The following is a 26,935-nucleotide window of genomic DNA, read 5'->3' as shown; positions in this document are numbered from 1 at the left end:
TTGAAGGTGGTTTCAGTATTCCGTGTTAAGGAAGTGTATTTGCCTACCTTTACAAGTTCCAGGACACAGGATTGACTGTTGAAGAAGCTGGATGTGCTTAGATTTCTTCTGCATTATCAGGAGGTCACCAACGAGTTTTGTCTCTGTTTCTGCTGACTCATTCGGTTATGTGGGGTGCTTCCAAGGCCATGATTTCCAGATGGATCCACAGGGCCATTTCGTCAGCCTACATTCTTTCAAGGAGAAACAGTCTCCTGTTTCCATCAAGGCGCATTCTACCAGGAGTGTGGCTTCTTCGTGGGCCGAAGCTAGGTTTATCTCTCCTGAGGAGATTGCAGAATGGTGACGTGTTCTTCTCGTCACACGTTTGCCAGGTTCTACAGAGTAGAAATGGCGGCAAGACAGGACTATGTTTTTGGGTCCTCGGTATTTTAGAGTCGGCACAGCAAGCTAAACCTAGCTTTTTAGGGGGTTGTGTTTGTATGTCCCTACTGTCTAGAATGTCTCACTTATTGCCACTGGAAATAGAGATTATGTACTTACCCTAGTAAGCTCTTTTCCAGTAGATAGGTGAGACATTCTAGACTCCCTTCCTGCGCCTGTCTACCTTTTCAATCTGTCTTATGCTTCTCCAAGTTCAATTTTTGGTGCCTGTCAGCCGTTGTGGGCTGGGAAGAATTTGTTTATATATTTCAATGTATTGGAGAGTAGTTTCTAAGCTCCTTTGAAGCCAGTGTTGATGGTTAATAATATTGTTTAGTTACTTTTGAGCCAAACAATTTGTTTAAGCCTGTTGCTACAGGTGCCTCTACTTCACATGTGTTGGGTGGCTCTACGTGATTGGGTACTAACTAAAGGAGGAGCTAGAGAGCCCAGTGAAGTACATAGTACAACAGAGGTAGAGTGAAAAATCTGGAGTGGATTCCTTCTGCAGTAGCACGTGGCTATAGGGAAATAACCCTACTGTCTAGAATGTCTCTCCTATCTAATGGAAAAGAGCTTTATGTACACCTATTCTATATGTCGATACACATAGGCTTGATATTGAAAAGGACTTGAATGGTTGGTGCTGATTTCAGCTATTTAAGTCTTCTTTTTTTTTTTTTTAAAGTTCCATCACTTTTATGAAAATCTTTGGTGATTTAAATGCATAATAGTTATCTGTGTTTGGAGAGGTGGGGTTAAATGTGGTCTTGAGTTGTTATGTAATATTCAAGTCAGTGCTTTTATATTAGTATGTATGATTGCCTCTGTTTTCATGTTTCTGTTTTGTAACACTCCCTCAGGGTGCAAAGATCAATGGAAGGGGGCATTTAGGCAAAAGACAGAAATATTACCTTTAAGGCACAATGTATAAAATTACATGTTCTTTACCTTCAGGGAGGAATTTGAATTCCAAAGGCTTTGGTCCCCTCTTCCAAATCTCTGAATATAAAACAGTGCAAGGAAGAAATTTGGGGGGCACTTTATCGTAAAGTTCTACAAAAAGAATTTTCTTGGTAACTTCAAATACGTATATTATTTAGTATTTCAACATATTAAGAAAACAGAAACATGTGTACACTGAACCAGGCAATGGCAAATGAAAGTAAAAACTAAAATGCCCAATATTAATGTAGCAAACATTTTCAAAATAATAAATCTCAAAAGTCCACAACAATCACTCAAACATGCAAGCTGGTAATCCTAGCAGCAGCACTGTTGTCCAAAGTTTTAGGCTTAAGGACAGAGATGCAGTGCATGTGGGGATGGGTAGCAGAAGTAAAGTTAACCCCCCCCCCAAAAAAAAAAAAAACAGCTCTTTGAGTTCTCTATAGGTTTGTTTTATTCAGTCATGTTATCAGTGGATTTTCTCAGCTTAAGTCAAGTCAATGCTTTTGCATCAGTAGGGCAAGCCCTTTGTTGCTTTGATGTACAAACATGGAGGTACTAGGTTGTCCTGTTAGCTTGCTCGTAGCCTGACAGAATGGTTTTATATGGGTTACAGAGTATAAACTGAAGGAGAGGCTCAAGGAAAAGTTTGTTTTATCATCAATTCAATAGACTTTTCCATGATTTTCAGTATGTTTCACACAGTCAGTGGAATTTTTTTTAACATTCATGTTTGATGGACAGATGGATTAAATTAATTTAACAAATATGAATACCTAACTCAACACTGTCATTTCTGCAGACAGAGCGGAAACCATTAGTGCCTTACCCTAGCTATATTCACAGCCCAACAGGAATAACTAGGGCAGTTTTTCATTATTTCAGCCTCTTTATCTTTCTCCACCTCCCATTTGCTTCTTCATCTCAAAACCTGCTTGGATTAGAGTAAGATGTACCGTGCTCCATACCCTGGTCTAGCGGTATGTCCCCCCTCTGACTCAGTTGAAAGCCAGATCTTCTTCCTACCATGTCTTCCGTGTCCAAAAATACTCAGCAGGTAGCCAAGTAAAAAGTCACTGAACTGAACTCCCCCCCATATTAATACTTTAATCTCATCCCTTGATTGGCTCTTTAACTGAAAGTATAGGCCGCTAGGGAATCCTCAGTAAGTGACATTCTTCTGATAGAGAGACCTCTTCAGGCAAACTGAAATATAGCAAGTGAATTAGCCCTAAAATTGCTGGTTGTCTAGAATCCTGCACGGGTTTTTTAGGCTGTGGATATTCATGAGTGAATCATGAAGAATGAAAGGATATTGTTATGTTACATGAGTGTGCCATTTGTGTGATTGTGTTTGTATGCAGAGTATGCATTGATGTATAACTTTGTCTTCCTGTTAGCCTTATGTTTTCCTCCTTCCCCAACCTTTCTAGCCCTCCTCATTTTTTCCTGAAGTTTCTTTTTCCTTTGATCTGTTCTTAACTATCAATAAGAACAGCCCTTAGACAGCCATCACCCATGTTGCCATTTTGCATTGAGCTTGCTGCTTGTTTCTGAATGCATGCAAAAATATTTTTATTACTGCACTAATGTTTGGTGGCACAAGTAGTATGAGAGTTCCATCCCAGTATTTACTGGTGCCAAAGGGCCTGAATTATACAGCCCCATCACCAAAGACAAGTTCCATGTTGGGTATCTCTAACCAAAAGGAAAATTTACCACCACCAGAGCAAGAATGCCAGGTACAGTATTCAGGTCTCAATAATTGGTTTTGCCCTTGCATTACAAGTACCTCAGCTGTAAAACATTGTGCTGGTGGGGTTGGCGCAGGAAAACGAAGGAGGGGTGAGTATTTGAGTCTAGAAGTGCAAAATGCCTGACACCTGAATAAATTACCATACACTGAAAAGAATTCCTGAGCAGTGTGAGGTGGTATTCTAGATACCCAAATGCCAGTTTCTGAGGATTGAGCTCTCCTACAGAAATGTATTTCCCCCCATGTTCATGTCTTTCTGTTTCTCACTGAAGTGGGATTCACTTGGACTCTAGCTGTACATTTTTGATAGAACTCAACTCTGTACATTTATTTAACCCTTTTGTGTGCTGCAAAATTGTTTGTTCTATGGAGAAGCCACGGATGAAAACAAAATCAAACAAAGTTTGCCAGCAAAATCTGGCCTTTCTATTTCTCAAAGCAAAAAATAAATTCTAACCAGCTAGCATTTCTATTAGCCATGGGGCTTATTTTCATATTCTCTCTTTTGTTAATTGCTGCTTTTTATACCATCTTAAGGAATGAACTGCCTAGCCAATAAATGGAGATCCAGAAGAAGTAACTCCTGTATTGAAGCCTTTGCTGACCACCCAACAGTATGTAGGTCAACATCCTGCATTTTGGAAATATGAAGGGTGCTCTTAAACCTGTATCATAGGGCATCTCTTCTAATTACATCCAAATTATCACTTAGCATGAGAACCACAAATTTCACTCTATTTTTTTTCTCTTTGTATTGATGGCCTGTAGTTCAGTGGTGTACTTTCACCCCAATATCATGTCAACCGGTATTGCTACCTATTCAGTCAAGAGAAAGCATTCAAATTATGTATAATTATCAGCTTCTCCATGAAAGCCTATATCTCTTGCACAACACATTTAAAATTCCAGTGATCTGGTGCTTGCTCCCAAACCAATGCCTCTTCCTCTATCTTCATACCCACCCAATCTTTAACATGTGAGGAAGGGACATAGAGGTTAATTTTAAAAGTAATTTCTCTGTTCCACAGTAGTGTTTTATGTGCAGAAATAGGCACTTATACAACTGCACGTCTGATGTGAATGGGATTTCATACTTTTAACCTGGACTGTGTAACTTTACTTGCATTGAATGGTAGGTGTGGAACTGGAGACCCTGTAACTGTTTCAACAAATAGCTCACTGTGAAAGGTGTGCATTTATGTGCTTAGTTTTGAAAATATGTATGTAAAATAACTCAACTATAAATGTAGATGCATAGATTCTCTGGGCAGGCAATAGAAGAAGTAGACTATCCAGCCTGCTATTCCAGTCCAGGTTCTCTCTAAACAGTGTGAGAGTCCTTTGCTTGTGTTTCTGCCATCAGGGGTGATGTACAGAGGGCCTGCCTGCCTGCCATCCCAACCTCACCCCTTCCTGGTTGAAAACGTAGTGAAGTACAATCCCAATTTGCATGCACACAGGTGGTGGACTCTCCTGCAACTTAATAGGAATGCTATTCCTGCTCTGTTATTCCTGCCCAGTTCTTAAAGATTTCCCTGAGATTTCATTCTCAGTAGTAGTTTGAGAACATGACTCCATCTCCTGCCTTACTCCTCATATATCAGACCGTGCAAGTCAAGAGCAGAATCAATAGTGTCAAAAGTAAATCAAATAGATCAGTACACTCAGTACACAGTGCCAGGGAAAACTGATCTGTATCAAAATATATCAGAAAAGGTAAGTGCAGACAAGGATCTAGAAACACAACTGACCTTTTCAAAATTCTGATAGGAATCTGAAATACAAATATCTATGGATTTAATATCTGGAGATCTCATGGCAAATGCGTTCTCTCTTCTGGAAGGAGGGGTGCTCTGATATTCAGAGCATTATAATGAAAATTCATATTATGTCTACATTTTTGCTGCCTTTTTTTCTCTTTTCATCCAGCAGCTTTCTCTTGCTCCTTTGAGCTTCCAGTTCAGTCAGAGCTATGGCTGAAATCATGTTACCATGAGCCTTCATTTACAATAGCTAAGGAATTCCCCCCGCTTTCCCCCTTCCATTTTATAGGCTCTCCCAGTTTACTTAGTTCAGTCATTGCAGTGGCAGTGCTCAGCTGAGAGCCATACACCATGCCTTTAGAACCCAGCAATCACAGACTCCTAAATCCAATCACTAGCTCCCTCGTTCAATACCTGATGCCTACTATTAGGTGCCAAGTGCATGTATAGTTTACAGAATGATAGCATTTACACATGCCAGAGACATCAATAATTGACATTTATGCTAGTAAATGCTAGCTTCTATAAAGTACCATACATACCAAAATTACTTAGCGAGTGATTGGAGGTGGGGGGACATACATGTGGGTGCCATGGACACGTCACCAACTGAGATGTGCAATTTCACTACGAGTTGCGCATGTTGCACTGTGCACTAACTTACACCAGCCACTGACCTGTTGGAAGTGGGCATGGCTATATTTTGGCACACCAACATGACTATGCTCTAGTATTCTGTAAGTTTAGGCACAGCTAAATGCTGTTACAGAATTGGTGCTAAGCAATACCCTATTATAGCATTTCCATCTTGGCACCAAGTTATAGAATTTCTCCCTAGGTGTCTTCATTGCAGGATCCATTCCTACTCCTAATCTAATCCTTAGATTTGTATACAGTGTCATCTTCTAATTCAGAAGCTCGACTCAGTTTTCATAAAATATTGAAGGCAAAGTAACTAAAACCCAACACGTTTTACATACGTGAGACCAACTAAGTCAACTTTGAAAATAGTTATATAAGACCTCACACATCACATAGATAGGATTTTAGATAGTGCTGGGGAAGAGCCAGCTGTCTTGGTACATGTAGGTACCATTGACATAGGAAAATGTGGGAGGGAGGTTCTGGAAGCCAAATTTAGGCTCTTAGGTAGAAAGCTGAAATCCAGATCCTCCAAAGATTGCATTTTCAGAAATGCTTCCAATTCCATGCGCAGGACCCAAGAGGCAGGTAGAGCTCTGAAGTCTCAATGTGTGGTTGAGACGATGGTGCAGAGATGAGGGATTTAGATTTGTTAGGAACTGGGCAACCTTCTGGGAAAGGAGGAGCTTGTTCTGAAAGGAAAGACTCCACCTTAACCGGGATGGAACCAAGCTGCTGGAGCTAACGTTTAAAAAAAGAGCTGAGATGTGGGGGAAAGCTGATAGTCACCCAGGAGAGGATGGTTCGGTGTGAGGTATCCTTGGAGGATACTATTAAAACAGGATATTTAGGGAGTCCCAATAAAGAGGTTCCAATAATGGTGAAAGAAAGCCAGGAAGGTTTAAGAGGAAGGCAGAGTAAAAGACTCAAATTTTCCCTGTTTTCTCAGCAGACTGTAGTTGCAACGAAAAACCACAATTTGAAGTGTATGAATGCAAATGCTAGAAGCCTAAAAAATAAAATAGGAGAGTTAGAGTATATAGTATAGTACTGAATAATGAGATAGATATATAATAGGCATCTTGGAGACCTGATGGAAGGAGGACAATCAATGGGACACTGTGTTACCTGGGTTCAAATTATATCACAAGGATGGAGTAGACCAAATTGGAGGGGGGTTGCGCTATATGGTAAAGAAAGAATTGAATCAAATAAAATAAACATTCTGCATGACATAGATAGCGGTGTGGAATCCTTATGGATAGAAATTCCATGTGTGAAGGGAAGGAATATAAAGATAGGGTTATACTACCGTCCCCCAGAACAAAATGAGCAGACAGATGAAAAAATGTTTTCAGAGATTAGGAAAGCTAGAGAAATGGGCAACACTATAATAATGGGTGATTTCAATTACTCAGACCTACTCAGAAAAAGGACATATACAATCAAAAATACCTCAAACCTATGCCCTATATGGAACAACCAGGGCTCTCTGGGACACTGCAAGACCTCACCATCCAACACACACGCTACACTCACTCACTTACTCAAAAACAGAGAGAGAAAGAAAAGAAGAAGTGGAGAGAAAGCCACACAATCGACTTGTGATGTTTTGGGCGTGTTTTTTTCTGGAGGCTGCTACAGTGCCTTGTTGTCCCACCATTGTTTAAACACACATGTGCAAGTGGTTTCAGTTTGTCTGCTTGCTTTATAAGAAGTGGAGTTTTTTTGCCATATGAAGCTGAACTGAGGCTTTTTCTCCACTTCTTCTTTTCATTCTCTCTGTTTTTGAGTGAGTGTAACGTGTGTGTTGGATGGTGAAGTCTTGCAGTGTCCCAGAGACTACAGGAGTTAACTGTGTTGGGTCCGCTGAGAAACAGTGATCATAACGTGATCAAATTTGAGCTAATACCTGGAGTAACATCGCAAAAGAAATCTACTGTAGGGGCTTTTAATTTTCAAAAGGGTGACTATGATAAAATGAGGAAAATGGTTAAAAAAGAAGCTAAAAGGATCAATTGCAAAGGTTAGGACTGTAAACCAGGTGTGGATGTTATTTAAAAATACCATAGTGGAAGACCAGATATATTCCACGTATCAGCAAAGGTGGAAAGAAGAGGTCACGAGAGCCGGTGTGGTTAAAAGGTGAAGTGAAAGAGGCTATTAGAGCCAAATAAAACATCCTTTAAAGAATGGAAAAAGGATCCGAATGAAGAAAATAAGAAGAAACACAAACACTGGCAAGTTAGATGCAAAGCACTGATAAAGACAGCTAAGAAAGAATATGAAGAGAAACTTGCAAAAGAGGCAAAAACTCATAGCAATTTTTTTAGGTACGTCAGAAGCAGAAAACCTGTCAGGGAATCTGTGGGACCGTTGGATGATCAAGGAGCAAAAGGGTCACTCAGGGAGGATAAGGCCATAGCGGAAAGACAATGAATTCTTTGCTTCAGTCTTTATGGAAGAAGATGTAAGAAATCTACTTGAACCGGAAATGATTTTCAAGGGTGATGATGCGGAGGAACTGAAAGAAATCTCAGTGAATCTGGAATATGTACTAAGCCAAATCAACAAGTTAAAAAGTGATAAATCCCAGGGTACTAAAAGAACTCAAACATGAAATTGCTGACCTGCTGTAAGTAATCTATAACCTGTTGCTAAAATCGTCTGTAGTACCTGAAGATTGAAGGCGAAATGGTAGAAACAATTATAAAAAATAAAATTGTGGAATACGTAGACAAACATGATTTAATGAGACGGAGTCAGCATGGGTTCAGCCAAGGGAGATCGTGCCTTACAAATTTGCTTGACTTCTTTGAAGGTGTGAATAAACCTGTGGATAAAGGTGAGCCAGTTGATATAGTGTATCTAGATTTTCAGAAAGCTTTTGATAAAGTTTGTCACGAGAAGCTCCTGAGAAAATTAAAGTATCATGGGATAGGTGGCAAAGTTCAGTTGTGGATTAGGAATTGGTTATTGGATAGAAAACAGAGGATAGGGTTAAATGGTCATTTATCTCAATGGAGGAGAGTAAACAGTGGATTGCTGCAGGGGTCTCTACTAGGATCGGTGCTATTTAACTAATATATAAATGATCTGGAAATTGGAACAACGAGTGAGGTGATTAAATTTGCAGATGACACTAAATTGTTCAAAGTTATTAAAACACATGCGGATTGTGAAAAATTGCAGGTGGACCTTAGGAAATTGGAAGACTGGGCGTCCAAACAGCAGATGAAATTTAATGTGGACAAATGCAAAGTGATGTACATTGGGAAGAATAACCTGAATCACAGTTACCGGATGCTAGGATCCACTTTGGGCAGGGGTATGCAATTCCAGTCCTTGAGAGCCGAAGCCAGGTCAGGTTTTCAGGATATCCACAATGAATACGTAAGAGATGAATTTGCATGCACTTGCCACACAATCTCTGTCATGCTCCAGCTTGAAACAAATTTGTCAATGTGGAACTTATGGACATCTCACCTTTTGATTTTTGGAACAATGCAGTAACATCATAAATGTTGAAAGGCAGTGGGGGAAATGTGAAACCCTGTATTTTCTCTATCTTCTGTAAACGGAATGCCCCTCAAACTTCTAGTTAAGAACCTGGAATGAATAGCATGTACGATATATAAATCAAAAGGGACTTTTCCATAACTTCCACAATAAAGAGAGCTACTTTCCCCAATGATTACCTACAAATGAAAAAAATCTGCTGGTTTTTTGTGGGGAGGTGAGTTAGTGAGGGAGATCTTGCTAAAATCATCTCCGTCAAGGCTCATTCTCACCCACAGCCTTTGCTGATATCCTGACGGGCGTTCAGAGAAGTCTCAAGCTATTCTCGACCTATTTCAATCAGACTTTCACCCTCTACATTCTACTGAAACTGCCCTTGCTAAAGTCTCCAATGACCTGTTCCTAGCCAGATCCAAAGGATTCTATTCTATCAATTTCAGGTATGGAGCTTTTGACACTTGATCACCACCTACTCCTTGATATGCTGTCCTCACTTGGATTTCAGGGCTCTGATATTTCTTGGTTTTCTTCTATCTCTCATTACGTTTTTAGTGTATGTTCTGGTAGACCCTCCTCCATTGTTATCCCACTATCAGTCTGTCTTGGGACCTCTTCTTTTTTCCATCTATACTCATTACTTTGGTGCTCTGATCTTCTCCCATGATTTTCAGTATCACCTTTATGATGATAACTTCCAGATCTACCTCTCATAGTAACATATAGTAACATAGTAACATAGTAGATGACGGCAGATAAAGACCCGAATGGTCCATCCAGTCTGCCCAACCTGATTCAATTTAAATTATTATTTTATTTTATTTTTTTCTTCTTAGCTATTTCTGGGCGAGAATCCAAAGCTTTACCCGGTACTGTGCTTGGGTTCCAACTGCCGAAATCTCTGTTAAGACTTACTCCAGCCCATCTACACCCTCCCAGCCATTGAAGTCCTCCCCTGCCCATCCTCCTCCAAACGGCCATGCACAGACACAGACCGTACAAGTCTGCCCAGTAACTGGCCTAGTTCAATCTTTAATATTATTTTCTGATTCTAAATCTTCTGTGTTCATCCCACGCTTCTTTGAACTCAGTCACAGTTTTACTCTCCACCACCTCTCTCGGGAGCGCATTCCAGGCATCCACCACCCTCTCCGTAAAGTAGAATTTGCCTGTCCGACATTATTGCCTGGATCTCTCACCACTATTTAAAACTGAACATGGTCAAGATTGAATTTCTTATCTTTCCTACTAAACTCACCTCTCTTCTCCCATTCTCTATTTCTATGGATAACAATTTCATCCTGTCTTGTCAGCTTGCAACCTCGAGGGTCATCTTTGACTCTCTGCACAAATCCAACAGTTTACTAAAGCCTGTTGTTTCTTCCTCTGTAATATCACCAAAATCCAACCTTTCTTTTCTGAGTACATTACCTAAACCCTTATCCACACTCATCATCTCTTGCCTAGATTGCTTCTCACATGTCTTCTACTAAACCATCTCTCTCCCCTTCAATTCATTCAAAATTCTGCTGCATGACTTATATTCTGCCACTGTCACTGCTCACATTACCCCTGTCCTCAAGTACCTTTATTGACTCCCTATCCATTTCCACATACAGTTCAAGCTCCTCTTATTGACTTACAAATGCATTCACTCTGCAGCTCCTCAGTATCTTTCCTCTCTTATCTCTCCCTGTATTCCTCCCGGGAACTCCGTTCATTGGATAAGTGTCTCTTATCTTTACCCTTCTCCTCTACTGCCAACTCCAGACTTTGTCCCTTTTATCTTGCTGCGCCATATGCCTGGAACAGACTGCCTGAGTCAGTATGTCAAGCTCCATCTCTGGCAGTGTTCAAATCTAGGCTAAAAGCCCACTTTTTCAAGGCTGCTTTTAACTTATAACTCATACAAATGTCTGTTTTATCATTCCCTTTGTGAGAAATTCCTTAACTCTTATTTGTCCCGTTTGTCTGTTTTGATTATAAACTCTGTTGAGCAAGGATTGTCTCTTACATGTTTAATGTGCATGTACATCTGGCAATGCTATATAAATGAGTAGTAGTAGTATACCCAAACTGTTCTGACTCTCTATTGGTCATGCCAAATCTGTGTTATTTACTTCTCTTGGCAGCCCACTACCAGATGCAAGTTTGACATCACCTGTATTAAGTCCACCATATGCAGGAGCAACACAGGTGGCTCACATGTCCAGAGCTTAAAAGATACTGGACCTGATATTCAAACAGAATTAAACATTCATTGGCAAACGGTGAATCTATAGCTCTGCTATCAATACAATTTTGGCTATTTTGAGAATAATTCTGAAAGAAGCTGCCTACATTTAGATGAGAATTGCACACATAAATGCTGGTATTCTAGTCATTTGCATGTGTGGTGTAAAGGAGCAGTTTCCAAATATTATGTAAGTACACATTGATATTTGATGGTGTCTACTTTGCAGGTGGGCATTCATCTGGTAGAGTGGAAGGAGGCCACACATGAATGTATACATGTAGATTATAAAATACCATAATCTATGTTCTTGCTTTCACAATCTAGGTGCAAAAATTAACACCAGCTCATCACTAAAATATATGTGCATATTTAACCTGTTACACTAGGCATAGTATTCTATAAAGAAAAGCAGGTGCCTACTTTTCTTATAGAATGGACTCCAATTAGACATGTTAGCATGTAAAAATATTTGCCAGTTTATAGAATTACCCTGTATTTGGATAGTATGGAGCTGAAAATCTGTCTAACCATTCCAAAAATATCTGTATAGTGAAAGAGTGGAGAAAGGACGGTGGTGCAAAATCATCTGGATAGCCTGCACTTACACACCATGTTACATAAATGCAGGGAAAAGTGCTACTTACACATTACTAATTGCCATTCTTTGAGAGTTTGCATAAAGTGACATATCATGTAACTGCAAAGAAGGCATAAACATGGGTGGGGCATGGACTTCATGTTCTTAAAGTTGTGCTCATTGCTTGCCGCATTGACTAGGCATAGCTGGGTGCCTCAATGTGGATTTATGTTAGTATTCTATAACAATCTGAGTGCTCAGAGACTAGAGGCCAACTGAAAGCAGACACTATCTGAGAACAAGCAGGCAGCATATTCTCACATATGGATGATGTCATCCACAGAACCCTGCACAGATGGTCAAAAGTATACTGTCACTTTAAATCTTTAAGACTGCCCATACCATGCACGTCTGGTGCTTTTCCACCCAACTTTGGCTCATGGGACCATCAGTTCTCAATTTTCTGCAGAGCTGAGAAGCGGTTTCTTTAGAGTTTCTCTAAGCACATCAAACTTCTCAATGAAGCTGTCCGCGCAATGAGTGGCACGGTGAAAAGAGCGAATAGAATGCTGGGAATCATTAAGAAAGGGATCACAAACAGATTGGAGAAGGTTATCATGCCGCTGTACCGGGCCTTGGTATGCCCTCACCTGGAATACTCCGTCTAGCATTGGTTGCCGTACATGAAGAAGGACACGGTACTACTCGAAAGGGTCCAGAGAAGAGCGACTAAAATGGTTAAGGGGCTGGAGGAGTTGCCGTACAGTGAGAGATTAGAGAAGCTGGGCCTCTTCTCCCTTGAAAAGCGGAGAGGGGACATGATCGAAACATTCAAAATACTGAAGGGAATAGACTTAGTAGAGAAAGACAGACTGTTCACCCTCTCCAAGGTAGGGAGAACAATAGTGCACTCTCCCAAGTTAAAAGGTGATAGATTCTGTTCAAACGTAAGGAAGTTCTTCTTCACCCAGAGAGTGGTAGAAAACTGGAACGCTCTTCCGGAGGCTGTTATAGGGAAAAATACCCTCCAGGGATTAAAGACAAAGTTAGACAAGTTCCTGCTGAACCTGAACATACGCAAGTAGGGCTAGTCTCAGGGCACTGGTCTTTGACCTGGGGGCTACTGCGTGAGCAGACTGCTGGGTACGATGGACCACTGGTCTGACCCAGCAGCAGCAATTCTTATGTTCTTATGTGCCTTCCCATTTCTTTTTTTTCCCTTATTTTAGTCACATCTATTTTATTTCTTTTTTTTCATTTTGGTTTAAAAATTTTGGATTTTTAACCAAATTTTTCTTTCGGGCCTTCAGGCTGTCTTCTGACTGTTTTCAGGCCAGGAGCATCGAGCTTTATCTGGATTATCATCTACTCGACCTCCCCGAACCATAAAGTCTTTTGACCTCACATTGGTGGTTTTTCTTTTAAAGCTCCTAGCAGCTTCAAGCAGTGCACTTGATGCCACAGAACGATTTCAGGTACAGACCCACGTAACTGGTATGTCCAGTGCCTAGGTCCTAAACACCAAGGCATTTCCTGCATGCTCTGCTCTAAATTGCAGAAGAGGTTGCTTAAAGCCAGGAAGTTGCAGTATGCAAAACTTTTCGGGTCAACTTCATGTACATCAAGAATGTCTGGAGACACCAACACTCAACATCCAACAACTCCAGCATCAACATTAGCACAGAAGACATCAACATCCTGTTCCACCTTTGCTTCGTCGGTGCTGCCTTCTTTGGGGGAACCTCATATGTTTTCCCCTTCCAGCATGCTTCAGCATCATCTTAGGCATCTTCACCATTGACACATTCCAAATATTGCTTCACTGAGACCAGATCACCATTGTTGCAATTGGTGTCTTCTCTGAGGAATGCCTTGATATCGAGGTCATCAACACTTCAACACCTGACGTAGCCTGCGTTTACTGTACCCTTGACAATATTAATACCAGCGCTATCTCTGCAAGATCTGCTAAGAGCTGCTGTAGAAGGAGCTAGTTGAGATGCTGAAGATACACACAGTACAGATACCTGCTCCAACATGTCCAGTCATCCCGGTTTGAGCAATGCCCAAAGACTTCTTTGAAGGACCATTCTCAGACACCACACCATTGAGAATCCCGATCAAGGAAACCTGCTTCTTCTTCCAGGGAGCACAGTTTTTTTTGTCACATTCTCAAAGCTCCTCTGGGTAGTCACATCGATGTTCTCCACACTTGCCTCGATGCTCACCTCGATGCTTAACACCCACCTTGATGCTTTGATCTCACTGATTCATGCCTTTCTTCAGGCTAGTTTGGATAAAGCTCACCAAAAATTGGAGAGAAAATCTATCTTCTTCTGTGATATTAACGTAATATATACCAACAATAATCACAGCTTTAATTTTAAAAACATTTCAAATTAAGCTTTTATGTGAAAAACTCAGACCCTGAACCCGTGAAAAATAGTGTAATAACACCACCTGAGGTTCAATAGGAGACCATCATAGTTTTTCACTGTCCCCATATACCATCCATACAATATAACACAATAAATACACCAGGTACTTATCTGAATCGGATGGATTATCGCTGTTATAGAACCACAGAGGTTTATGAAGTGCCAAGTGCAATAAAAAAGCAAATATTAAGTTGATTGAAGAAAATTTGACTGTGATTATTGTTGGTATATAGTTTGGATAAAGGCCTCACTGTTGCTTCTCTGCAGTTCCAAGTGGCTGATCTTTCTTGTTTTAGAACCCGGGACTGTCAGTCCTCATTGGCGTCTCATCTTGATGTCACTCGATTCTTGAAGGGGGCTCTTCGTGTCCGACCATCAGTTAAGCATCCTTTCCCCGCCTGGGACCTTAACCTAGTGTTGTCTAGCCTTGCCAAGGATCCTATTGAGCCCCTTCAGGATGCTTCCCTCTTGGACTTGACACTCAAAACCATTTTTCTGGTTGCCATTTCTTTGGCGCATTGTGTGTCGGAACTGCGGCTTTGTCTTGCCGAGACCCTTTTCTCCTGATTTTGGAGGCAGGGGTTTTCCTTTGGATAGTTCCTTCCTTTTTGCCAAAGGTTGTTTCAGCTTTCCATGTTAATCAGGAAGTGTGTTTGCCTGCCTTTCAGCCGATGGGTTCCAGGACACAGGACCACCTGTTGAAGAAACTAGATGTATGCCGAGTTCTTCTGTGCTATCTAGAAGTCACAAATGAGTTTCGCCTCTCTGTCCTTTTGGTTGTTCTGATACATTCTGTTAAGTGGGATTCTTCCACTTCTAAGACCATGATTTCCAGATGGACCTGTAGGGCCATTTTGTCAACCTACATTCTTTCTGAGAATCAGTCCCCTGTTTCCATCGAGGTACATTCTACCAGGAGGTGGCTTCTTCATGGGCTGAAGCTATCTGTCATCTTAGCCACAGCCACCAATTCTTCAATAAGCTCCATACCCCTAAGGGGACCCAACTTCCCCATCTCTTCCACAATCAGAATCCTGGGCATGCATCAAGATAGACAACTGTCCATGTCAACCAAGTTGCACACAAAGGATTCAACATACCCTGGAAACTCAGATCCATCAGAAAATACTTTGACCAGGCACCTTTCAAACTCCTAGTCTTAAGCATCCTAGATTACTGCAACATCATCTACCTAGCAGGACTACGCAAACACTTCCAGAAACTAAGCGTCATCCAGAACACTGCAGTGTAGCTTATATTCAACCTGAAAAAATTAATCACATCATACCTTTCTACCAAAAACTTCATTAGCTGGAAATTGAGAGCCATGTACTTTTCAAATTTGGATGTTTCTGCTACAAAGCTCTGTACAGTCTACTTCCCAACTACCTCACCAATCAATTCACATTCACCAGACCCGGACAGTCTACTCGACCTCAATCATTCTTCGTCTTCCCCTCAATTAAAGGATGCACCCATAAGAGATTCATCAACAGACTCCTATCCTACCAAGCAGCCTCCAAAGAACCTGAATGGAGCCATCTGGTCAGAACATCAACCTCTTAAATGCACTTCAGAAAGCTTCTAAAAGCGTTCCTTTTCCTCAAACAGAATGAGCCACCTTAAATTTTCCATGAAAAGACTCCCAACCCACTGACATTCTATTCCACATTGTTGCTCTAAGACAGTGGTCTCAAACTTGCGGCCCAGGGGCCACATGGGGCCCGCCAGGTACTATTCAGGTACTATTCGCCCAAACAATATCTCATATGGATTCACCCCTAGAGAGTCCTGTACCCGCTCTCTGGCTGCAAAAAGGGCAAAGGGTATGAAAAGGTCCCAATCTTTCAACTCTTCCTCTAGTTCCTTTTTAAGCATCTGCTTGAGGGTCTGGTTATTTATTTATTTTTTTTTAAAAATGTATATACTGTTTAAAACTAAAAGGTTTACAAGGTTTACATACATAATATTTAAAATAGACATAGTAAAACAGATGAATAGTTGAAAACATATAATAAAATAAATATTAAAAATTGCTCTACCATCCCATTAGCCTGAGGGTGATAGATGGATGTTTTAATATGGCAAAAGCCAAACCCTTCCCAAAAGACCTTCATTTCTACAGACAGAAAATTGCTCCCTCCCGACCCAATATTATGTCATAGGGTGCCTCAGACACCACCGCTAACAGGGTCCGGTATACTTTATCCTTATAGTATTCAAGGTATGGCTGCACCATGGAATGATGCAAGGGCATTATAACATTCTCATCTTTGTTTTCTATTGCTTTCCTAATAATTCCTAACATTCTATTTGCTTTCTTAACCATTGCCACACTCTAAGCTGATTATTTTAATATATCCTCAATGAAACCTAGATCTTTTTCCTGGACAGTGACTCCTAACATGGAACCCTACATTACGTAGCTATAGTTTGGGTTCCGTTTTTCCACATTTATCATTTTGCACTTGCTCACATTAAACGTCTTCTGCCATTTTGATGCCTAGTCTCTGAGTCTCGCAAGGTCCTCATGCAGTTTTTCACAATCCTCTTGTGATTTAACAACTTTAAACAACATTGTATCTTCAGCAAATTTAATTCTCACGAATTATTCCCATCATTGATAAATATATTAAAAAAAACAATGGTTCCAGCACAGAGCCCTGGAGAACTAAATTATTTACCAACCCAAAAAGACAAAAAATAAATACATAGGCTGCTCCTATAAAGATGATGGAACAAAACTGAAAACAAACTGGAGAAAAAAACCCTCAGAACCCCATTGGGAAAGAAACTCTCCTCAGACTGGAGAGGGTAATAACTTCATTGGCAAAAACGCCAGTGTATGTCAAAATGTCTCCTTAGATTCCAGAGTTATCACTTTAGGGTGCTGAAAAAGTTTCAAGTTTTATTAAAATTTAATATACTGCCTTATCAGTATTCAAGGCGGTTTTACAAAGATAAAATACTTAATACATTCAACTTAGGTACATTACGAACTGAACATGAACTTCTTGATCTGTTGTAAAAATGCTTCTGCGATGCGATCCCACCAATGGCTAGCGTTTCACCTTTTAGCTACATCAGTATATTATGGACTGTATTTAAGCTGGCACTTGTTCAGTTTTTTACCATCATCTTCATAGGAGCAATATGACATAGGCTATGAAACTGCCCTTTCCTCAGGCTAGTTTAACTCCTCAAACAATAGGTTTTCTAGACGAACCTCCAGCTGGAAGAAAGGCAATGACAGCTCAGAAAGAGAAACAGCTTCAGGAGAGGGGGAGATGAGGAAAGTGTCAAACCAGGAAGCAGAGGAAGAGGACTTAAAAGGAAGAGCCAGGATCAGAGTGAAGGAAGGATGTGGAGGACCAGGAGAGAACTGTAACTTATTCGCAAGTGAGGCGGGAACCTGCTGAACTGAAGTTTTTGCTTACACAGGAATAAGTAAAAAGGCTGCATCTTAAAATTCTCCCTCTCAGAGGTGGGGTTGCATGAACTGTGTTTCTGGATGGACGTGAAGGACTGTCACCCAGAACTCTGAACTGACTAAACTAAACTGAGAGGGGGCAATGTATTTTGGGAAAGCTGCAGGTTTTTGTGAGGGGCGTTCTGTGAAGAAAACAGACCCCTAATTCTGTGTAAATAAAAGCTTATTCTCCATCCTCCCCAGACTGCTTGTTAGCATTTGTGTGACTCTTTTTTGGGTAACCGGGCTACGGTTGTTACAAGCAGCCCTCTTTTTTTTTTTTTGTCTTTTTGGGGTTGATAAATTATAAGGCTGAGGAATCTGTTATAAGTATTTTGGTGAACCCCACTATTTACCCTTTTCCACTGAGAATATTGTTCATAAAACCCTACTTTGTTTCTAATTTCCTCAAAAGTCTTTCATAAGGTACTTTGTCAAATACCTTTTGAAAATCCAAATACACAATACTGATTGGCTCACCCTTATCCACATGTTTATTCACCTGCTTCAAAGAAATATAATAGATTGGAGAATCAAGATTTCCCTTGACTAAGTTCAGGTTGGCTTTGTTTCATTATTCCATGATTATTCATTAGGGTTGAGACATTTTATAAAAGCATTTTTCCACATATAAAACAAGTCTTACACATGGGGAAAGCTTTATAAACTTACTGCTTAAAAGACATTTTTGAGCATGGCACCTTAAAGAAGTGCTTTCATCGGATAAGAGCTCATTGAAGAGCATAAATCAGTATCTAGGAGCAGCCCCAATAGTATACAAATGCAGATCCTCAAATTTAATGTGTGTTCATGTCCTGTGATGTATGTACACGTATTTTAAAAAATACACATACATTGTAACTCTGTCGTTGCTGTGCCCAATCTATGCCCACCAGAGATAGTATAAGTGTGCATTATTGTTGGCACACCTATTTATATAGTTGCATGAGTTTAGAAAAGTTCCTTTTTTGTGTGTAAAAGAAGTCTTGCATTAAAAAAATTCTCAAATGACATTCTAAGTGTAATAATACTTGTGTGTTTCCTTCTGCTTTAGACATCTGAGATAAATTGTCGACAGAATGTTCTATGATTTTGAAAAATACAAGTTAGACCTTGTCTACAGTTCTATAATTTTATTCACTCTCCCCATCTCAGAATGAAATTTCCATTTATGTAGGAGACTTTTTATAACCTATAAAACAAATATGATTTTTATTCCCATGAAACACACTTTGTAGTTGAACTTTTTTTTGGTCCGAATCAAAGGCCGGAATCTAGGAGGGGAGGGGGGTTAGACCCTTAAATGCAAACTAGTAGAAAATTCTGGATGGATATGACCCAAAATATATTTAAAACCAATTACCAAATAGACTCCATAATTACTTGTACTTGAAATGAATCCAACTGGTTGATCTCTTTTTAAAGACATGGTAATCACTTTATACTCTTGGGACTATAACATTAGCTTGATGTAAAGAAGCACTGAACATTCAGATATATATGAAAGGCCTTGTAGCATAATATGTCATGGAAATTGTCTTCATCACCAGTGGAAACCAGGAAAAGGTGGAAGCACAGTTTTATTTTTAATTTCCCCAAATTGGAAAGCTTGAGGGATATGGAGAGAAAGTGAAAATCAAGATTCAGAAAATCTGTTAGTTTGCATGCTGCAGGTTTTTTTTTTCTCTAGCACATTTTTATTTTCAATTGGATATACTAGACTGGTGGTAATAAAGTGTTCCATTTCCACAGAGAACAAATAGAGTTGAGTACAATATGAACAGGAGCTTTAAAGCAAGCTATACCCATACTGTCCCAGCATTATGCCATGATCATCTCCAGTAATTGACACTTGACTCATTTTCCATAACTGGACACCAGCTTGTCTGATTCGTTAAACTCAGTTGCTGTTTATGATGGTGATCTCAGTGCTGAGGAATCCTGAATCTGACGCCAATAACTCATCACGTAGGATGCATGCCTTTCATTCTTACTTGCTAAGGTTTAATTGTGACCTGATAACAAATAAAGAAAAGCTCTTCTTTTGCTTAGTCCCATCCTCTTCATATCCCCATGTAAATGCTGGCAAACTGCAGTTTTCCAATAACAAGAAGGCAAGCAATAATCTCGATAAATTCTAACCCTCAGAGGACTGTCCAGTCAAAAGCTTCTTTTCAACTCCAGATTTTCTGTCTTTGGTAACAGCACACAAAAGGTTAATGCTTGAGCTTTGCATGGGTTGCATCTTTTTTATTATTAATTATTTTGCTGTTTAAAGTAAAAATCAAGAAAATTTGCCAAGCATGGGATGTATTCAAAATGTCTAACTGCCATTATGACTCTCTTCTCAGCGTCTTGTCAGGATGAACATGCCCATCTCAGACCAGGACTTAACTGTCCATTTCACTTCCACCCTCATGGCCTTGATTAGAACTGCCCTGGATATCAAACTGGCCTCAGGTGAGTGGCAGAGGGCAAAAGGAGCACCAGCGGTGCACACATCCATCAGAAGAGCTCCAGCAAAGCAGTGATCTCACATACATTCTTTGAACGTGAGAATATCAAACCAAAATTGCTGAAGTTTTTAACATTGACAGGATGCAGAAAACTCATAAAGATATTAGGTCTCGATAGGTATCATTCATTTACAATTATTTTGATCATAGAGGGGCTGATGCACAAGGCTTTGCACACAAACTAGATCAGCTATAGGACCTAATTGTGTGCACATCCAATGTAAACATGAGAATAACTTTGCAATGACTCGCATAGACAGCACACAACACATTTAAATCCAATGGTAATAAGAATATTAGCTATTCAGCACAGATGCAGATTAGTGTGAAGATGACCAGAAGGCTGGGTACAATGTTGGGGTTTATTGCAAAATATGAGGAGGAGTAAAATGTTAGCAACACTGGAAACAGCACAATGGATTAAGTCCTCACAGTAACGAAGCAAACGTATGAACAGGACTTTAAATATAATTGTAGTCAAACAATACCCCTCGGAAAACTCCTTAGCTCTCCGATGCCTACTCTGATATAAACCAGTGTAAGCCAGGGGATGGTATCTTTCATCAAGCTTAGGAGTGATTTGGGGTTATTTTAACTGTTCTGTGCATCTAAAACTTCTTAACGCATTAAATATAATATGCAACAGTATAGCTAGAAGACCAGCACTTATCTTTTTTGTTTGTTTTAGTGTTATGCCGGTACTTCTGCTGTATCAACGTGGCTGTGTTAGCTTATAGCCCTTGCTATGTAATTTAAACGGAGCTGCACACTTGAATTTTTTGATCCCTGAAGAAGCCGTTTTCTACGGTGAAACGGGTCCCATAGGGCTACAAGGGCTATAAGCTAACAGCCACGTTTTAGATGCACAGAACACTTTAAAATAACCCCAAATCACTCCTAAGCTCGATGGAGTAAAATGTTAGCTCATTCTTCTGCCATTAACACTAGTGATAATTTAATGCCTGTTTCTTCTTATTACAACGAACATAGAGGAACCACAATTATTTCAGACTTCTTTGAAGAGCAGGAGCTAAAGGGGGGGGAGGAATACTGGAACAAAGAAATGTTGGAATGCTATCAATTTGCAAACAAAAATTGTATGTTGACACTTAGAGCTGCATGTCCATACACTTGACTTGCAAACGTAATGGAATGATCATCTGTGCATAAATAATATTGGTATTGCAAAACTTGTATGAACAGAAAAGCATTTCAGCACATGCACAGAAGTATGGACATGCACTTCCAGGTGCTGATAAATTTTTTTCTTTTTGTGCCCAATAAAGTTTCTGCTAGCGCAAACCTGTATCTATATTCATCTGGCATGATAGGCGGTATGCCAAGTAAATAATAAACTTGAAACATGTTGTCCCATGTTAATGGATGTTTTTGTATAAATCAATCAAATTTATAGCATATCTTATTGTAAACTTTAATAAAATATAAATTCATTTATATTGTGAAAAGTGCTCAGTGTCTGATTGTTTCCTGCAAGCACAAGCCGTTAGGGAAACAGTATCGGGACCATCATTTCACTTTTCTTCCCAGTCCCTGGTGAGAGTTCTCATAATTTATCCAAACTGCTATCAATTGTTTACTGTGCAGTAAGTTATAAATACTACATTTATAAAGCAGTATTGAGAATCACTTATCTTTTGCCATGATGTTGATCTTTAGCATATCTTAGCCCAAACGGCCTGGCCCAATAGATTCTATTTTTCTATTTTCATTGCAGTGATTCTCAATCTCTGCTTATTTATAACTTACTGCACAGTAAACAATTTTTAGCAGTTTGAATATATTATGAGAACTCTCACCAGGGACTGGGAAGAAGAGTGAAATGATGGTCCCGATACTGTTTCCCCAACGGCTCGTGCTTGCAGGAAACAATCAGACTTTTCACAATATAAATGAATTTACATTTTATTAAAGTTTACAATAAGATATGCTATACATTTGATTGATTTATACTAACTTGAGCATATCATAGGCTGTTTTGATCTCCTTAATATTTTTAGCTATAAATGGATGTTTTTGCACACAGTCTATTTGAATACTATTAGGAACATAAGAACATAAGATGCGCCATCTCCGGATCAGACCTTCGGTCCATCAAGTCCGGCGATCCGCACACGTGGAGGCCCTCCCAGATGTACACCTGGCATAATTTGTAGTCACCCATATCCTTCTATGCCTCTCATAAGGAGATGTGCATCTAGTTTGCTTTTAAATCCTAGGGCGGTCGATTGCACAATAACCTCTTCGGGGAGAGCATTCCAGGTGTCCACCACTCTCTGCGTGAAACAGAACTTCCTGATATTCGTCTTGAATTTGTCTCCCCTCAGCTTCATTTCGTGTCCTCTTGTACGTGTGCAAGTGGACAATGTAAATAGTTTTTTCTGCTCTATTTTGTCAATTCCTTTCAGTATTTTGAAGGTCTCGATCATATCCCCTCGCAGTCTCCTTTTCTCAAGGGAGAACAATCCCAGTCTTGTGAGTCGATCTTTGTATTCCAGTTTCTCCATACCTTTTACACATGCATTAGGAAACTGCACTAAGATTTAGTGTAGAATCCTAATGCACACTTTTTGCATTGGCCCTGATAATATTCTATGAATACAGTTTTTGCAGAACCACTATATATGTGCAGAATATCATTCTAGCATGTTTAGATGTATGTGCATGCAACTCCAAATGCTGATATACCAATTTTTTTTGCAAATTGTCAACAGTCCAGCATTATTTCTCCTTCAAGCCCACCTGCCCCATCAGTTCCTCCTCTTCAATGAAGCAAGAAAAAGTTGTGGGTCCTCAGTGCTTAAGGTTAAGAAACCAGCATAAAATCCTCACTAACACTGACTAAAGAAGATAATCCTTTTGGCTACCCAAGAAAAAGATCCAGGTGTCATCACAGAAAATACACTGAAATCAAAAGCAAACAGGATGCTAGGGCCTAGATGCACTAGTCAGCGATCATCTAACGATCATTGCTAAACCAGTTTTGACTGGTTTAGCGACGATCATATTTGCCAATCTGATGCAGAAAGGGCTCACTGTGTGTTTTTCTGCACGATCACTCATTCTCTGATCCAACCATGCAAATAAGGTCAGTATTTTTTTTTTTTAATCTTTATTGATTTTTAAATTTTGATAGTGCAATACAAATGATAAATCATACAAACTACATGAAAACACACTATTAACTATACAATTGATACATTAAACAATCATTTTCTCCCCTTGTTATCTTAATTATTAAAGCAATAATACATATGATATGATTTTACTATTATAATGAAATAATTTAACTCCTTGAAATACATTTTCCCTCCCCCACCCCTCCACCCTCCCTGGATGTGCAAAGACTCTAATGAAAAAAGAAAGAAAGAAACATAACCCTAATTATATTGCAATAAAATTAGTCAATGGACTCCATACATCATTAAAGGACTTATTATTCCCTCAACGTTCCACCATCATCCTTTCATACTTATACGTAATACACACAGTTACCCATGAAAAAGTAAAATTAATCCTATCATGGTTTTTCCAATTATGAGTAATCAGTTGAACCCCTATTCCTGTCAATATCATGAAAAGGCGACTTTTATATTTATCTAAAGTAGGTTTAGCATGAAGTAGTGTAATACATATTATCGCCTCATATGACAAGGGGATAGATGATTCAAGAATGAGATTAATTTGTCCCCAAAATGACTTCCAGAAACCAAGTATCAATGGACAAAAATATAACAGATTATCCAAAGTCCCTATATTAATATGACAATACCAGCATCTATTAGATTTAGAATTATCTATTTTTTGTAAACAAACTGGGGTCCAAAAAATCCTATGCAATAAAAATAACCATGTTTGTCTCATAGATGCTGACGCTGTACATCTTTGTCTCCAAGTCCAAATTTGTGGCCGAGACAAAGAAATGTAGAGGGGCATAATCAAAAGGGACGTCTAAGTCCGTTTACGTCCATTTCGCAAGTCGTCCAAAGTCAAAAAGTGCCTAAGTGACATTTTCGAAAGAAACGTCCAACTTCTTTTGACTTTCGAAAATCGTCCAAATAACACGTCCTGCAGATCTGATCTAAAACGTCTGTCTTTATAATCCATTTTTGTACAAATGTCCGTCCAAGTCAAAAACATCTAGAACAAGCCCTGTTGGACGTAGGAGGGGTCTGCAAAGTAATTGACAGAACACCCAGACAGGGCACCTAAATAGTGGGATACCTTACAGGGCACTGCTGTGAACTTCACAAACAGGGTGCCATGGCTTCTCCTCACTACAGCTCCCTTATAGGTGGCAGTGAGCTCCCCAAATCACTTCCAGAATCCCCTAGACCCACTTATCTACCACCCCTATAGCCCTTATATGCCAGTACAAAAGGGTTTTGGGGGTGTATAGGGGAGTGCACATGTTTCAGTAACAATGCAGTGATTAAAGGAGCTTATGGGCATGGGTCCATCTCTCTATGGGTCCCAAACCAACCCCCAAGATGACTTAAGCTGCCTTGGGGCTGGATGACTAGGCTTTCCTATGCTAGGCAGCCAGGTGATGATGGTCTGGAGGCTGAAATTTCAAGTTATGATTAAAATTTTTATTGGGGTGGGGAGGTGTTAGTGATCACTGGGGTAGTGTGTGGGGGTCTGTGTTATGTGTTTTCAGTGATTATCTGGTGAGTTTAGGTGGGTTTTAGTGACTTAGACCATGTTTTAGATGGTCTAAGTCAAAACATCCAAGTTTCCCCTAGGCTCTTGTTTAACTTTCGGTTATACATGCTGTACGACTAAGTCTAAGCCGGCCCACGTCCCGCCCAACTCCTGCCCTCGACACACCTCCCGAAATGCCCCGTTTAGCTTTGGACATTGAGCGGCTCGATGAAGGCCTAAGTCGTTTAGAAATACGTCCACTTGGACGTTTTAGAGAAATGTTTGTCCAAGTGCCGAGTTATGCCGGTTTTTGGATGTTTTTCTCTTTCGATTATGAGCCTCGATGCTCCAACTATCTCTAAGACTATTTTTTGGCTTCTTATTTAAAAATCCAGAAATCAGTTTGTACCACTGGGCAGCCTGATGTCCTACTAGATCTGTCTGGTAGCAGAGGATCTGCAAGCTGAAATAAGTTTTTAAATTTTCCCGTTCAGGGAACCCAGTCTGAATAGCCTACTTCAACTGCAACCTCCTATATTGTTGAGACTTTAAAATGCCAAATGATTGTTGCAGCTGTGAAAAATCAAGCAGTTTTCCATTAGACATAACATCATCTAATGTCCTAATATCCGCCTGCATCCAATTCTTCCAGGCGATCCCAGTACTGCCTATTTGAATCTTGGAGTTTAACCATAATGTCATAAGGATTGCAAAGTAGATTTCATTATAGGAACATCTGTTAGTTTGTCAATAAATGTAATTGTTTTCCATGTATCCAATAAAATTATGTTGTCCTTGGCATATCTAGGTAATCTGATACTTGGTACATGAGATAATCGCATAGGGAACTTAATTTTCCATTCAAGATATATCCAATCCGGCTGATGTTCCATGAGCTCAGGGAGGATCCAATAATATACCATGACGCATTATATAGGCTTGATGATACCTATAAAAATTGGAAAAATTTATCCCACCCTCCGCAATTGGTTTTTGTAAAGATACTAAAACAATTCTTGCATTTTTCCCAAGCCAAACAAATTTTGTCAGAATACTATTCAACTTTATGTAAAAGGACCCTTGAAAATAAACTGGCAACATACTCATTTGGTAGCAAACTACAGGCAAAATCATCATTTTGACCGTTTGAACTCTCCCCAACCAAGACAAATAAGGTCAGTATTGAAATGCCATGTAAACTAGCAGAGCGATTGATGCTTTAATATGAATTCCTGATGCACAAAAAAAAGTGATCGCTTTTAGCGATCTGAGAAAAGTGACTGATCAAGAGCAGTCGCTTACCTGTCCCACCGCTAAAAAAATATTTATAATATGCCAAACCTTTTTTTTTAATGGGCACAGATGCTGTGTATGTGTTACATGTGCACAATATCTGCCCCATTAAAAAAAAGACACCCCCCCAATCGATGACCGTCCCTGACAGCCCCTGATGAACCAGCACTGGGGGACCCCCCCCCCTGGCAGCAAAAATGGCAGGAGGAATGTCCACTCCCTCCTGCCATGCCGCTCCCCCCTACATGAGAAAAAATTGGCAGGAGGGATGCCCACTTCATCCTATCAAAAGAGGCCCCCCCTACACCAGGTGCCCCCTCCCCAAAACTATCCCCTCCTCTCCCCCCAAAAAAGGGCAGGAGGGATGCCCACTCTCTCCTGCCATTGGGATGAGTCCAGAGTGGAGGGATCCTATCCCAAACAGTTGAGTGGCAGGAGGCTTCCCTTGCCAGTTCTGCGCATGTGTGATAGTCACTCTCACAGCGATCAATCAGACGGGAGAGATGGGGATTATGATGAACCTCCTCGCAAATCATTTGTGTACATTTTTAGTGCATTAATAGCTCTTTTAGAATCGGCCAAAAATCAGATCAGAGCAGACCCACGCAGTCTTACTGATCCTGTTTAGTGCATCTATCTCTAGGAATTATTAGGAAAGGAATGGAAAATAAGGTAAAGTATATTATAGTACCTCTG

At 40.0% G+C, this 26,935-nt stretch overlaps 1 protein-coding gene across 5 annotated transcripts in view; it reads left to right on the top strand.

The window, feature by feature from the left end:
• CACNA1B (calcium voltage-gated channel subunit alpha1 B) overlaps window positions 1–26,935 on the top strand; it is a 1,471,643-nt gene that overhangs the window by 1,342,575 nt on the left and 102,133 nt on the right. For all 5 annotated transcript variants that reach the window (XM_033960470.1, XM_033960471.1, XM_033960469.1 and 2 more), the window contains one exon: window positions 20,120–20,228. In XM_033960470.1, the coding sequence (XP_033816361.1) occupies window positions 20,120–20,228 (109 nt within the window). The remainder of the gene's footprint in view (window positions 1–20,119; window positions 20,229–26,935) is intronic.

This window comes from Geotrypetes seraphini, chromosome 10 (genome assembly GCF_902459505.1).
Source record: "Geotrypetes seraphini chromosome 10, aGeoSer1.1, whole genome shotgun sequence".
Taxonomy (NCBI): Eukaryota; Metazoa; Chordata; class Amphibia; order Gymnophiona; family Dermophiidae; genus Geotrypetes; species Geotrypetes seraphini.
The sequence above is the reverse complement of the archived record's forward strand: the minus strand, read 5'-3'. Positions and strand labels throughout refer to the sequence as shown.